Source organism: Magallana gigas, chromosome 1 (assembly GCF_963853765.1).
Source record: "Magallana gigas chromosome 1, xbMagGiga1.1, whole genome shotgun sequence".
NCBI classification, from domain to species: Eukaryota; Metazoa; Mollusca; class Bivalvia; order Ostreida; family Ostreidae; genus Magallana; species Magallana gigas.
In genome coordinates this window covers 784,364-801,038 of record NC_088853.1, presented here as the reverse complement: position 1 = coordinate 801,038, position 16,675 = coordinate 784,364, and the positions used below count along the sequence as shown (strand labels likewise).

Here is a 16,675-nt window from a genome sequence, read left to right as displayed (position 1 = left end):
GGTCATTTACAAAAGTCGTTTACTTACTTTTACTTCCAATTACTTTTAATGTAGGGTTATAATTATGGTTTGTTATTTTTCTTTTATAAATTGTGTATTTGTAAGAAATCGATTGATTCAAAACAATTTATATAAACTATAGATACATTTCTGGGATTCTTTTTACTTGATTCGTTTAATTCCTTGAGTTCTGTTTCTTGTATAAGAATGACGAGTTATAATCTCAGTATAACTTTGGGGGACTTTTCAAATCAGAAATTAACTCTTTTAATAATTAGGTATTACAAATTATTAATGTCCTTCTTGCTAGACAACACTTTTTTTAGACAAACTAAATCATAGCTCAATAAACAAAGAAAGCAATGCAATAAAGACAAGTGCATGATCGAGGCATAAAATTTAAATGGGTTGAGCTTATTCCAATTTAATCTTAAAGTATTAAATGAGAGCTAGATAAGTTTAAATGAAATTCCCACCATTTATTAACATTTCACCCAGTGACGGGGTTACATGGGATCCCGTACTTTTGCTCAACATATAGATTTGAATATATACATGTACAACCTCGTGTATCTTATTGAGTACACTTGACCATCATTGGTCCATAGCGCAATGGGTGAACACCTGCAGGTCATGAATTCGGAACCCGCTTACTATAGTATAGTTTCTAGGATTTTTATATTTCCAAGATATAAAAATGTATTCTCGTGGAAATATTGTAAAAATCTTTAAATTTAGAGGGATGAATAAATGTACCACCCATATATCAATACTTCCAGGTGTCTATATTTATAGCATTGAATGATTTATTTTTGACGTCGTCGTGTGGATAACTGCCATCAGGTGAGCAGACAATTTTAATGACGCACGTTAAAACATAGCATATAAGTCATTTCCTTCATTTTTTTTTTTGGGGGGGGGGGGGATTATAATCAATTTTCAAAACAACAAAGGCTGACACAAAAAAATGACAAACATGCAACTGATGATGAAATTGACAAAGACAAAGTGGGGAAAAAAACCCACAACCCCAGAAATAGTTCATAGAAAAACAGGTATAAATCAAGATAACATTGAAAAAGCACCAGTCCCCCCCCCCCTTCGCATGCCTGAACCCTGACCCTGACAACAATTTGTGCGAACACAGAACAAGCTCAACATTGTCAATATAACGACCTTACACTAATTACTGGCCCATCAACTGTGACATGTACATTGTCAATAGAACGACCTTAAACTAATTACTGGCCCATCAACTGTGACATGTACATTGTCAATATAACGACCTTAAACTAATTACTGGCCCATCAACTGTGACCTGTACATTCTCAATATAACGACCTTACACTAATTACTGGCCTATCAACTGTGACATGAGCATTGTCAATACAACGACCTTACACTAATTACTGGCCCATCAACTGTGACATGTGCATTGTCAATATAACGACCTTACACTAATTACTAGCCCATCAACTGTGACATGTACATTGTCAATATAACGACCTTACACTAATTACTGGCCCATCAACTGTGACAGGTACATTGCCAATATAACGACCTTACACTAATTACTGGCCCATCAACTGTGACATGTACATTGTCAATATAACGACCTTACACCAAATACTTGCCCATCAACTGTGACATGTACATTGTCAATATAACGACCTTAAACTAATTACTGGCCCATCAACTGTGACATGTGCATTGTCAATATAACGACCTTACACTAATTACTGGCCCATCAACTGTGACATGTGCATTGTCAATATAACGACCTCACACTAATTACTGGCCCATCAACTGTGACATGTAAATTGTCAATATAAAGTCCTTACACTAATTACTGGCCCATCAACTGTGGCATGTACATTGTCAATATAACGACCTTACACTTATTACTGGCCCATCAACTGTGACATGTGCATTTTCAATATAACGACCTTACACTAATTACTGGCCCATAAACTGTGACATGTACATTGTCAATATAACGACCTTACACTAATCACTGGCCCATAAACTGTGACATGTACATGACTGTGTTTTCATTTACTCGAAGTTTCATTAAGGATTCTCGGGGGAGAATGTTTCAAACATATGATTTCCTTTAATTTTTTTACAGTGAAATGTCAACTTATGAGTAAACTATGTGCAAAATATAAAGTTAATTGACCGGATAGTTTATCTGTTTGTCGCGCTCAAATTTTGGTCATATGTCTGATTCATCACCGACATTCTATATAGGATTATACAGGAAAATGAGGGTTTTCATTTTCAATTTCATATTAAAAAAATTACAAACATACGATTTTCTTTCAATTTTCAGCAATGGAAGCTTAACGTATGAGTAAACTTTTTGCCAAATTAAAAACGAAATTGACCGGATGGTTTTTAGGCTATCCGTCCTCATAGTTTGATCCTATAAACGTGCCGTGCCAGCCATTTTACATTATAGAATTGTTTAAAACAAAGGGATGTTTCCGAATAAAATTTAATTTCATTTGTATTAGAAGAAAAAATACATTTCCACTCACACAAAACGTAGAAAGGTCGCGTATATGTTTTTATTTTGCAAATTATAGTTTTGATTTTAATTATTGACGCTGTAATAGAAAATGCACGACGTTAATTTTTGTCAATTGTTACGTCAGAGTCTCAACTGACGTCATCCTAAGACGTTGACTCCGACGACAATAACAGTGATTTTGAAGAAGCGGCGAAAAAATTAAAATACTACTAACATTATTCTAACGAATCATTTCACTTAAAATAATTTTTGATAAGTAATTTTTCTGAAATAAAAACGTTAGATGATAACCTGTATCATTAAACATTTTACTTTAAATTTGTGTTTTACAACAGTAATGCGCAATACCCTGCACAGAGGGCGCAATATTTTAAACACGCTACCGACCTTAAGTTCATTTGAGAAGGTTGGGTGTTTCATTTGAAATACAGGTGAAGTTCAGAGGTTAGGATAGTGTGTGATTATGTGTTCTGTGAGCAAATATAAAACGCTGTGATCAACCCAAGATTTTTTGTGAGGGTGGGGGGTGGGGGTGAGAGTGGAGGAGGGGTGTTGAGCATGTCTGTTATAAGCTTTCTGGGTACAACAAAAATTGAAGAGATACAAGAAGAAGGTGAGATTTACCCAGACTTGGCCCTTTGATAAAATCCTCACAAAATCAGCCAATCAGTCGATAGCATTCAAAACAGTATTATACAAACAGCCAATCAGTTTACAGCATTCAAAACAGTTAATTTACAATCAGCCAATCAGTCAATAGCATTCAAAAAAGTTTAGAAATGATTAGCCAATCAGATATTGGCATTCATAAATAATTTATAATATAGATGGCTGTAAATGTTAAAGATTTAAATTAAAAAAACCAAATTAAATATTAATCTAGTAAAATTTGGGAAAATTCTAGTTATACATTATTCAGCCATTAACAAAGATATGAATTTTTATTGCAAAGGTTTGTAAGTAACATGAAGACGAATGAAAACAAACCTTAACTTCATTCTATATACAAGACAAAGAGATTTTCACAGATTCATTCTCTACACAAAAAAGTCAAAAACTGATAAAGCATCACTTTCTACTCTACTCCGACAGTCAGCCATCATGCGACTTAGTTCTTGGATACATTCTGAGAGTTCACTCTTCGCGCCTCAGACATTGTGATACAGGCGAGGAAAGAGTTTCCTACCTTAGATTTCTCCATGATGGAGTCCAGACATTCGAAATACGACAGGCCGGTCACTGGCTCATTGGCACTCTCCAGCATAGATTTCATCATCTACAATAATACAGCATCACAGCATTAAAAAAATACAGCATACTGAGCATAGAGAAGCATTGTACAGCATAGATTCTTACACTGCTCAAATCTTTATAATAAAATACATATCTTTAACATTTTCATTTTCAGTTTGGAGGGAAAGGGCTTAAGAGGAAAGGAGTATAAATCTAAGGAATCCACTACAAATAATTTTTTTGCTATGAGGATGAAGGAGTAATTCATCTGTAAAATCAGAAGGATGAAAAGATGGCTTTTACGGATAAGTTAAGTGATTTCTGAATCATACTTACAACAGTGTCATAAAGCCATACTCTACAACTTCTTTCTCACTCTTATCGTAATAATAGTCTGAGGGCGTTATCACACTCCTTCTGTCCTTGGTTATATAAACTACATACACATTGGAGGGTGTTACTGACCTGTATCTGTCTGAGGGCGTTATCACACTCCTTCTGCCCTTGGTTATATAAACTACATACACATTGGAGGGTGTTACTGACCTGTATCTGTCTGAGGGCGTTATCACACTCCTTCTGCCCTTGGTTATATAAACTACATACACATTGGAGGGTGTTACTGACCTGTATCTGTCTGAGGGCGTTATCAAACTCCTTCTGCCCTTGGTTATATATAAACTACATACACATTGGAGGGTGTTACTGACCTGTATCTGTCTGAGGGCGTTATCACACTCCTTCTGCCCTTGGTTATATATAAACTACATACACATTGGAGGGTGTTAGGTTATATATAAACTACATGTACATTGGAGGATGTTACTGACCTGTATCTGTCTGAGGGCGTTATCACACTCCTTCTGCCCTTGGTTATATATAAACTACATACACATTGGAGGGTGTTACTGACCTGTATCTGTCTGAGGGCGTTATCACACTCCTTCTGCCCTTGGTTATATATAAACTACATACACATTGGAGGGTGTTACTGACCTGTATTTGTCTGAAGGCGTTGTCACACTCCTTCTGTCCTTGGTTATATATACTACATACACATTGGAGGGTGTTACTGACCTGTATTTGTCTGAAGGCGTTATCACACTTCTTTCTGCCCTAGGTTACATATAAACTACATACACATTGGAGGGTGTTACTGACCTGTATCTGTCTGAGGGCATTATCACACTCCTTCTGCCCTTGGTTATATATAAACTACATACACATTGGAGGGTGTTACTGACCTGTATTTGTCTGAGGGCGTTATCACACTCCTTCTGTCTTTGGTTATATATACTACATACACATTGGAGGGTGTTACTGACCTGTATTTGTCTGAGGGCGTTATCACACTCCTTCTGCCCTTGGTTATATAAACTACATACACATTGGAGGGTGTTACTGACCTGTATTTGTCTGAGGGCGTTATCACACTCCTTCTGCCCTTGGTTATACAAACTACATACACATTGGAGGGTGTTACTGACCTGTATCTGTCTGAGGGCGTTATCACACTCCTTCTGTCTTTGGTTACATATAAACTACATACACATTGGAGGGTGTTACTGACCTGTATCTGTCTGAGGGCGTTATCACACTCTTTCTGCCCTTGGTTATAAAAACTACATACATATCAGAGGGTGTAACAGACCTGTATCGGTCTGAGGGCGTTATCACACTCTTTCTGCCCTTGGTTATATAAAGTACATACACATTGGAGGGTGTTACTGACCTGTATCGCTCTGAGGGCGTTATCACACTCCTTCTGCCCTTGGTTATATATAAACTACATACACATTGGAGGGTGTTACTGACCTGTATCTGTCTGAGGGCGTTATCACACTCCTTCTGACCTTGGTTATATAAACTACAAACACATTGGAGGGTGTTACTGACCTGTATTTGTCTGAGGGCGTTATCACACTCTTTCTGCCCTTGGTTATATAAACTACATACACATTGGAGGGTGTTACTGACATGTATTTGTCTGAGGGCGTTATCACACTCCTTCTCCCCTTGGTTATATAAACTACATACACATTGGAGGGTGTTACTGACCTGTATTTGTCTGAGGGCGTTATAACACTCCTTCTGTCTTTGGTTATATATACTACATACACATTGGAGGGTGTTACTGACCTGTATTTGTCTGAGGGCGTTATCACACTCCTTCTGCCCTTGGTTATATAAACTACATACACATTGGAGGGTGTTACTGACCTGTATTTGTCTGAGGGCGTTATCACACTCCTTCTGTCCTTGGTTATATATACTACATACACATTGAAGGGTGTTACTGACCTGTATTTGTCTGAGGGCGTTATCACACTCCTTCTGCCCTTGGTTATATATACTACATACACATTGAAGGGTGTTACTGACCTGTATTTGTCTGAGGGCGTTATCATACTCTTTCTGCCCTTGGTTATAAAAACTACATACATATCAGAGAGTGTTACTGACCTGTATTTGTCTGAGGGCGTTATTACACTCCTTCTGCCCTTGGTTATATAAACTACATACACATTGGAGGGTGTGACTGACCTGTATCTGTCTGAGGGCGTTATCACACTCCTTCTGCCCTTGGTTACATATAAACTACATACACATTGGAGGGTGTTACTGACCTGTATCTGTCTGAGGGCGTTATCACACTCTTTCTGCCCTTGGTTATAAAAACTACATACATATCAGAGGGTGTAACAGACCTGTATCGGACTGAGGGCGTTATCACACTCTTTCTGCCCTTGGTTATATAAAGTACATACACATTGGAGGGTGTTACTGACCTGTATCGCTCTGAGGGCGTTATCACACTCCTTCTGCCCTTGGTTATATATAAACTACATACACATTGGAGGGTGTTACTGACCTGTATCTGTCTGAGGGCGTTATCACACTCCTTCTGACCTTGGTTATATAAACTACAAACACATTGGAGGGTGCTACTGACCTGTATTTGTCTGAGGGCGTTATCACACTCTTTCTGCCCTTGGTTATATAAACTACATACACATTGGAGGGTGTTACTGACATGTATTTGTCTGAGGGCGTTATCACACTCCTTCTCCCCTTGGTTATATAAACTACATACACATTGGAGGGTGTTACTGACCTGTATTTGTCTGAGGGCGTTATAACACTCCTTCTGTCTTTGGTTATATATACTACATACACATTGGAGGGTGTTACTGACCTGTATTTGTCTGAGGGCGTTATCACACTCCTTCTGCCCTTGGTTATATAAACTACATACACATTGGAGGGTGTTACTGACCTGTATTTGTCTGAGGGCGTTATCACACTCCTTCTGTCCTTGGTTATATATACTACATACACATTGAAGGGTGTTACTGACCTGTATTTGTCTGAGGGCGTTATCACACTCCTTCTGCCCTTGGTTATATATACTACATACACATTGAAGGGTGTTACTGACCTGTATTTGTCTGAGGGCGTTATCACACTCTTTCTGCCCTTGGTTATAAAAACTACATACATATCAGAGAGTGTTACTGACCTGTATTTGTCTGAGGGCGTTATTACACTCCTTCTGCCCTTGGTTATATAAACTACATACACATTGGAGGGTGTGACTGACCTGTATCTGTCTGAGGGCGTTATCACACTCCTTCTGCCCTTGGTTATATAAACTACATACACATTGGAGGGTGTTACTGACCTGTATTTTTCTGAGGGCGTTATCACACTCCTTCTGCCCTTGGTTATATAAACTACATACACATTGGAGGGTGTTACTGACGTGTATCTGTCTGAGGGCGTTATCACACTCCTTCTGTCCTTGGTTATATATAAACTACATACACATTGGAGGGTGTTAAGTTACATATAAACTACATGTACATTGGAGGATGTTACTGACCTGTATCTGTCTGAGGGCGTTATCACACTCCTTCTGCCCTTGGTTATATATAAACTACATACACATTGGAGGGTGTTACTGACCTGTATCTGTCTGAGGGCGTTATCACACTCCTTCTGCTCTTGGTTATATATAAACTACATACACATTGGAGGGTGTTACTGACCTGTATTTGTCTGAAGGCGTTATCACACTCCTTCTGTCCTTGGTTATATATACTACATACACATTGGAGGGTGTTACTGACCTGTATTTGTCTGAAGGCGTTATCACACTCCTTCTGCCCTAGGTTACATATAAACTACATACACATTGGAGGGTGTTACTGACCTGTATCTTTCTGAGGGCATTATCACACTCCTTCTGCCCTTGGTTATATATAAACTACATACACATTGGAGGGTGTTACTGACCTGTATCTGTCTGAGGGCGTTATCACACTCTTTCTGCCCTTGGTTATAAAAACTACATACATATCAGAGGGTGTAACTGACCTGTATCGGTCTGAGGGCGTTATCACACTCTTTCTGCCCTTGGTTATATAAAGTACATACACATTGGAGGGTGTTACTGACCTGTATCGCTCTGAGGGCGTTATCACACTCCTTCTGCCCTTGGTTATATATAAACTACATACACATTGGAGGGTGTTACTGACCTGTATCTGTCTGAGGGCGTTATCACACTCCTTCTGACCTTGGTTATATAAACTACAAACACATTGGAGGGTGTTACTGACCTGTATTTGTCTGAGGGCGTTATCACACTCTTTCTGCCCTTGGTTATATAAACTACATACACATTGGAGGGTGTTACTGACCTGTATTTGTCTGAGGGCGTTATCACACTCCTTCTGCCCTTGGTTATATAAACTACATACACATTGGAGGGTGTTACTGACCTGTATCTGTCTGAGGGCGTTATCACACTCCTTCTGCCCTTGGTTATATATACTACATACACATTGGAGGGTGTTACTGACCTGTATTTGTCTGAGGGCGTTATCACACTCCTTCTGCCCTTGGTTATATAAACTACATACACATTGAAGGGTGTTACTGACCTGTATCTGTCTGAGGGCGTTATCACACTCCTTCTGCCCTTGGTTATATATACTACATACACATTGGAGGGTGTTACTGACCTGTATCTGTCTGAGGGCGTTATCACACTCCTTCTGTCCTTGGTTATATATAAACTACATACACATTGGAGGGTGTTACTGACCTGTATCTGTCTGAGGGCGTTATCACACTCCTTCTGCCCTTGGTTATATATACTACATACACATTGGATGGTGTTACTGACCTGTATCTGTCTGAGGGCGTTATCACACTCCTTCTGCCCTTGGTTATATATAAACTACATACACATTGGAGGGTGTTACTGACCTGTATCTGTCTGAGGGCGTTATCACACTCCTTCTGTCCTTGGTTATATATACTACATACACATTGGAGGGTGTTACTGACCTGTATCTGTCTGAGGGCGTTATCACACTCCTTCTGCCCTTGGTTATATATACTACATACACATTGGAGGGTGTTACTGACCTGTATCTGTCTGAGGGCGTTATCACACTCCTTCTGCCCTTGGTTATATATACTACATACACATTGGAGGGTGTTACTGACCTGTATCTGTCTGAGGGCGTTATCACACTCCTTCTGTCCTTGGTTACATATAAACTACATACACATTGAAGGGTGTTACTGACCTGTATTTGTCTGAGGGCGTTATCACACTCTTTCTGCCCTTAATTATAAAAACTTCATACATATCAGAGGCTGTTACTGACCTGTATTTGTCTGAGGGCGTTATTACACTCCTTCTGCCCTTGGTTATATAAACTACATACACATTGGAGGGTGTGACTGACCTGTATCTGTCTGAGGGCGTTATCACACTCCTTCTGCCCTTGGTTACATATAAACTACATACACATTGGAGGGTGTTACTGACCTGTATCTGTCTGAGGGCGTTATCACACTCTTTCTGCCCTTGGTTATAAAAACTACATACATATCAGAGGGTGTAACAGACCTGTATCGGACTGAGGGCGTTATCACACTCTTTCTGCCCTTGGTTATATAAAGTACATACACATTGGAGGGTGTTACTGACCTGTATCGCTCTGAGGGCGTTATCACACTCCTTCTGCCCTTGGTTATATATAAACTACATACACATTGGAGGGTGTTACTGACCTGTATCTGTCTGAGGGCGTTATCACACTCCTTCTGACCTTGGTTATATAAACTACAAACACATTGGAGGGTGCTACTGACCTGTATTTGTCTGAGGGCGTTATCACACTCTTTCTGCCCTTGGTTATATAAACTACAAACACATTGGAGGGTGTTACTGACATGTATTTGTCTGAGGGCGTTATCACACTCCTTCTCCCCTTGGTTATATAAACTACATACACATTGGAGGGTGTTACTGACCTGTATTTGTCTGAGGGCGTTATAACACTCCTTCTGTCTTTGGTTATATATACTACATACACATTGGAGGGTGTTACTGACCTGTATTTGTCTGAGGGCGTTATCACACTCCTTCTGCCCTTGGTTATATAAACTACATACACATTGGAGGGTGTTACTGACATGTATTTGTCTGAGGGCGTTATCACACTCCTTCTCCCCTTGGTTATATAAACTACATACACATTGGAGGGTGTTACTGACCTGTATTTGTCTGAGGGCGTTATCACACTCCTTCTGCCCTTGGTTATATATACTACATACACATTGAAGGGTGTTACTGACCTGTATTTGTCTGAGGGCGTTATCACACTCCTTCTGCCCTTGGTTATATATACTACATACACATTGAAGGGTGTTACTGACCTGTATTTGTCTGAGGGCGTTATCACACTCTTTCTGCCCTTGGTTATATATACTACATACACATTGAAGGGTGTTACTGACCTGTATTTTTCTGAGGGCGTTATCACACTTCTTCTGCCCTTGGTTATATAAACTACATACACATTGGAGGGTGTTACTGACCTGTATCTGTCTGAGGGCGTTATCACACTCCTTCTGTCCTTGGTTATATATAAACTACATACACATTGGAGGGTGTTAAGTTACATATAAACTACATGTACATTGGAGGATGTTACTGACCTGTATCTGTCTGAGGGCGTTATCACACTCCTTCTGCCCTTGGTTATATATAAACTACATACACATTGGAGGGTGTTACTGACCTGTATCTGTCTGAGGGCGTTATCACACTCCTTCTGCTTTTGGTTATATATAAACTACATACACATTGGAGGGTGTTACTGACCTGTATTTGTCTGAAGGCGTTATCACACTCCTTCTGTCCTTGGTTATATATACTACATACACATTGGAGGGTGTTACTGACCTGTATTTGTCTGAAGGCGTTATCACACTCCTTCTGCCCTTGGTTATATATACTACATACACATTGGATGGTGTTACTGACCTGTATCTGTCTGAGGGCGTTATCACACTCCTTCTGCCCTTGGTTATATATAAACTACATACACATTGGAGGGTGTTACTGACCTGTATCTGTCTGAGGGCGTTATCACACTCCTTCTGTCCTTGGTTATATATACTACATACACATTGGAGGGTGTTACTGACCTGTATCTGTCTGAGGGCGTTATCACACTCCTTCTGCCCTTGGTTATATATACTACATACACATTGGAGGGTGTTACTGACCTGTATCTGTCTGAGGGCGTTATCACACTCCTTCTGCCCTTGGTTATATATACTACATACACATTGGAGGGTGTTACTGACCTGTATCTGTCTGAGGGCGTTATCACACTCCTTCTGTCCTTGGTTACATATAAACTACATACACATTGAAGGGTGTTACTGACCTGTATTTGTCTGAGGGCGTTATCACACTCTTTCTGCCCTTAATTATAAAAACTTCATACATATCAGAGGCTGTTACTGACCTGTATTTGTCTGAGGGCGTTATTACACTCCTTCTGCCCTTGGTTATATAAACTACATACACATTGGAGGGTGTGACTGACCTGTATCTGTCTGAGGGCGTTATCACACTCCTTCTGCCCTTGGTTACATATAAACTACATACACATTGGAGGGTGTTACTGACCTGTATCTGTCTGAGGGCGTTATCACGCTCTTTCTGCCCTTGGTTATAAAAACTACATACATATCAGAGGGTGTAACAGACCTGTATCGGACTGAGGGCGTTATCACACTCTTTCTGCCCTTGGTTATATAAAGTACATACACATTGGAGGGTGTTACTGACCTGTATCGCTCTGAGGGCGTTATCACACTCCTTCTGCCCTTGGTTATATATAAACTACATACACATTGGAGGGTGTTACTGACCTGTATCTGTCTGAGGGCGTTATCACACTCCTTCTGACCTTGGTTATATAAACTACAAACACATTGGAGGGTGCTACTGACCTGTATTTGTCTGAGGGCGTTATCACACTCTTTCTGCCCTTGGTTATATAAACTACAAACACATTGGAGGGTGTTACTGACATGTATTTGTCTGAGGGCGTTATCACACTCCTTCTCCCCTTGGTTATATAAACTACATACACATTGGAGGGTGTTACTGACCTGTATTTGTCTGAGGGCGTTATAACACTCCTTCTGTCTTTGGTTATATATACTACATACACATTGGAGGGTGTTACTGACCTGTATTTGTCTGAGGGCGTTATCACACTCCTTCTGCCCTTGGTTATATAAACTACATACACATTGGAGGGTGTTACTGACATGTATTTGTCTGAGGGCGTTATCACACTCCTTCTCCCCTTGGTTATATAAACTACATACACATTGGAGGGTGTTACTGACCTGTATTTGTCTGAGGGCGTTATCACACTCCTTCTGCCCTTGGTTATATATACTACATACACATTGAAGGGTGTTACTGACCTGTATTTGTCTGAGGGCGTTATCACACTCCTTCTGCCCTTGGTTATATATACTACATACACATTGAAGGGTGTTACTGACCTGTATTTGTCTGAGGGCGTTATCACACTCTTTCTGCCCTTGGTTATATATACTACATACACATTGAAGGGTGTTACTGACCTGTATTTTTCTGAGGGCGTTATCACACTTCTTCTGCCCTTGGTTATATAAACTACATACACATTGGAGGGTGTTACTGACCTGTATCTGTCTGAGGGCGTTATCACACTCCTTCTGTCCTTGGTTATATATAAACTACATACACATTGGAGGGTGTTAAGTTACATATAAACTACATGTACATTGGAGGATGTTACTGACCTGTATCTGTCTGAGGGCGTTATCACACTCCTTCTGCCCTTGGTTATATATAAACTACATACACATTGGAGGGTGTTACTGACCTGTATCTGTCTGAGGGCGTTATCACACTCCTTCTGCTTTTGGTTATATATAAACTACATACACATTGGAGGGTGTTACTGACCTGTATTTGTCTGAAGGCGTTATCACACTCCTTCTGTCCTTGGTTATATATACTACATACACATTGGAGGGTGTTACTGACCTGTATTTGTCTGAAGGCGTTATCACACTCCTTCTGCCCTAGGTTACATATAAACTACATACACATTGGAGGGTGTTACTGACCTGTATCTTTCTGAGGGCATTATCACACTCCTTCTGCCCTTGGTTATATATAAACTACATACACATTGGAGGGTGTTACTGACCTGTATCTGTCTGAGGGCGTTATCACACTCTTTCTGCCCTTGGTTATAAAAACTACATACATATCAGAGGGTGTAACTGACCTGTATCGGTCTGAGGGCGTTATCACACTCTTTCTGCCCTTGGTTATATAAAGTACATACACATTGGAGGGTGTTACTGACCTGTATCGCTCTGAGGGCGTTATCACATTCCTTCTGCCCTTGGTTATATATAAACTACATACACATTGGAGGGTGTTACTGACCTGTATCTGTCTGAGGGCGTTATCACACTCCTTCTGACCTTGGTTATATAAACTACAAACACATTGGAGGGTGTTACTGACCTGTATTTGTCTGAGGGCGTTATCACACTCTTTCTGCCCTTGGTTATATAAACTACATACACATTGGAGGGTGTTACTGACCTGTATTTGTCTGAGGGCGTTATCACACTCCTTCTGCCCTTGGTTATATAAACTACATACACATTGGAGGGTGTTACTGACCTGTATCTGTCTGAGGGCGTTATCACACTCCTTCTGCCCTTGGTTATATATACTACATACACATTGGAGGGTGTTACTGACCTGTATTTGTCTGAGGGCGTTATCACACTCCTTCTGCCCTTGGTTATATAAACTACATACACATTGAAGGGTGTTACTGACCTGTATCTGTCTGAGGGCGTTATCACACTCCTTCTGCCCTTGGTTATATATACTACATACACATTGGAGGGTGTTACTGACCTGTATCTGTCTGAGGGCGTTATCACACTCCTTCTGTCCTTGGTTATATATAAACTACATACACATTGGAGGGTGTTACTGACCTGTATCTGTCTGAGGGCGTTATCACACTCCTTCTGCCCTTGGTTATATATACTACATACACATTGGATGGTGTTACTGACCTGTATCTGTCTGAGGGCGTTATCACACTCCTTCTGCCCTTGGTTATATATAAACTACATACACATTGGAGGGTGTTACTGACCTGTATCTGTCTGAGGGCGTTATCACACTCCTTCTGTCCTTGGTTATATATACTACATACACATTGGAGGGTGTTACTGACCTGTATCTGTCTGAGGGCGTTATCACACTCCTTCTGCCCTTGGTTATATATACTACATACACATTGGAGGGTGTTACTGACCTGTATCTGTCTGAGGGCGTTATCACACTCCTTCTGCCCTTGGTTATATATACTACATACACATTGGAGGGTGTTACTGACCTGTATCTGTCTGAGGGCGTTATCACACTCCTTCTGTCCTTGGTTACATATAAACTACATACACATTGAAGGGTGTTACTGACCTGTATTTGTCTGAGGGCGTTATCACACTCTTTCTGCCCTTAATTATAAAAACTACATACATATCAGAGGGTGTTACTGACCTGTATCGGTCTGAGGGCGTTATCACACTCTTTCTGCCCTTGGTTATATAAACTACATACACATTGGAGGGTGTTACTGACCTGTATTTGTCTGAGGGCGTTATCACACTCCTTCTGCCCTTGGTTATATAAACTACATACACATTGGAGGGTGTTACTGACCTGTATCTGTCTGAGGGCGTTATCACACTCCTTCTGCCCTTGGTTATATAAACTACATACACATTGGAGGGTGTTACTGACTTGTATTTTTCTGAGGGCGTTATCACACTCCTTCTGCCCTTGGTTATATAAACTACATACACATTGGAGGGTGTTACTGACCTGTATCTGTCTGAGGGCGTTATCACACTCCTTCTGCCCTTGGTTATATATAAACTACATACACATTGGAGGGTGTTACTGACCTGTATCTGTCTGAGGGCGTTATCACACTCCTTCTGCCCTGGAGCCGACACAGTACAGACGTTGATCAGCTGATTAATGCTCTCCGTCACCGCTCTGTCAGACAAAATGTAGTAAAAGTTTAAAATATCAAACATTGAAATTGAAACAAAACCCCTAAAATCCTTACTCAGTTTAATTATTTCATGCTTTACAAAACTACACATAATTATTGACTCCGGGGCTATAAACTTAACAAAAGTTAAAGATAAAACACAAACACATTAAGGATTAGTCTATGTAGAGTAACTCAATGTAATATTGGATTATATAAAGGTAATATTTGAGTGCTTACCTGGCGGCCTGCGAGAGCAGATTCTTGGTGTTGGAAGCGTTTGGATCGGCCGACACAGACTTGGCGGCCAGCAGCAGTTTACTGGAAACCATGGAGACGTTCTTCAGTCCGCCCACAATCTGGTTCTGTGTGTCTCCATCCTTGGACAGACCTGGAAACCAACCGATCAAAATCAATCAGAGGTACCTACATTCTACAGTAATGTCACACCTTAAGCCTCGCGTCTGTTTTGATCAAACCTTAAACTTTTAGTATCTGATTTTGTTGGAATCTCGCTCTCACTGACCTGCCATGGTGAGTCCAGATTTGATGAACTCTGAGTAAGACGAGCTGTACTCGCGAGATGACTCGGCGAGTTGTTTAGGTGTGCCACGAGATGCGGTGACGATGTCACTGGCGTCCTGGTTGAGATTGACAGCGGCGTTGTTGTTCTCGATCTGGATCTCATGGAACATGGGTCTGTGCTCGGGTACTACAATGTACAGGAACGAAAAATTAAATCAATTCCTAAAAATGATGCATAGATAAAGTAAATTTGTTTAAAAGATTACTTTTTATGAGATAAGGATTTCTATGCATATGAAGTAATTTAATTCTGAAAGAATGAGAACTATTTCTGTGAAAAAGGTGATTTTTTATGAGCCAAGTTAAAATTTGAGATGAAGTTGTTTACTGTTGACATAAGGTTGCCTATTCGTCTATTTCTAAGATAGATAAAACTATCTCGGTGGATGCCATTTGACTCTTAATCCACTTATTCTGAGATCAAATCTGCTTCCGACTTAAATTTTGTCTATTTCTGAGATAGACTTTGTCTGCGGAACAGACAGATCTGCGTACCTTGGTGGACGCCAGCTCCTGGCTCGAGTCTGTGATCTGTCTGATGGCGTTATCCACGTCTCTCTGTCCGGGAAGGGCGTTCACACAGCTGTTGAGCGCACTCGACACAGCCTTGGCCACCTGGTTAAGTTGAGCCTGGTTCTCAGGGTTTTCTGGGTCGTTCATGGCTCGCTTCGTCTCCTCTAGTAGATGCGTCGACTTGTCGATGACGTCACGGGCGCTGTCGATCACTTGTCATCTGACCTCGATGTCTTCTGAGGTTGAGGCGACACCGCGCGTGGCTTCTGTCAGAACGCGGAGAGCGTTCGCGGTGTCCTTGGCTGCTACACCCACGTAATTCTCATTGCCCTAAAAC

The 16,675-nt window shown here is 40.5% G+C and overlaps 1 protein-coding gene across 2 annotated transcripts in view; it reads right to left on the bottom strand.

Moving 5' to 3' along the window:
• Nucleotides 1-3,454: 3,454 nt before the first annotated feature.
• LOC117687304 (talin-2-like) overlaps nt 3,455-16,675 on the bottom strand; it is a 16,345-nt gene continuing 3,124 nt past the window's right edge. The window contains exons 4-8 of one of the 2 annotated variants that reach the window (XM_066076128.1): nt 16,321-16,668; nt 15,767-15,952; nt 15,481-15,631; nt 15,149-15,242; nt 3,455-3,809 (exon numbers count right to left, since the gene is read on the bottom strand). In XM_066076128.1, coding sequence (XP_065932200.1) covers nt 3,642-3,809; nt 15,149-15,242; nt 15,481-15,631; nt 15,767-15,935 — 582 coding nt within the window. In that variant the 5' untranslated portion in view covers nt 15,936-15,952; nt 16,321-16,668 and the 3' untranslated portion in view covers nt 3,455-3,641. Of the gene's footprint in view, nt 3,810-15,148; nt 15,243-15,480; nt 15,632-15,766; nt 15,953-16,320; nt 16,669-16,675 lie in introns of those variants that run through there. The other variant, XM_066076132.1, reaches the window with a different exon arrangement.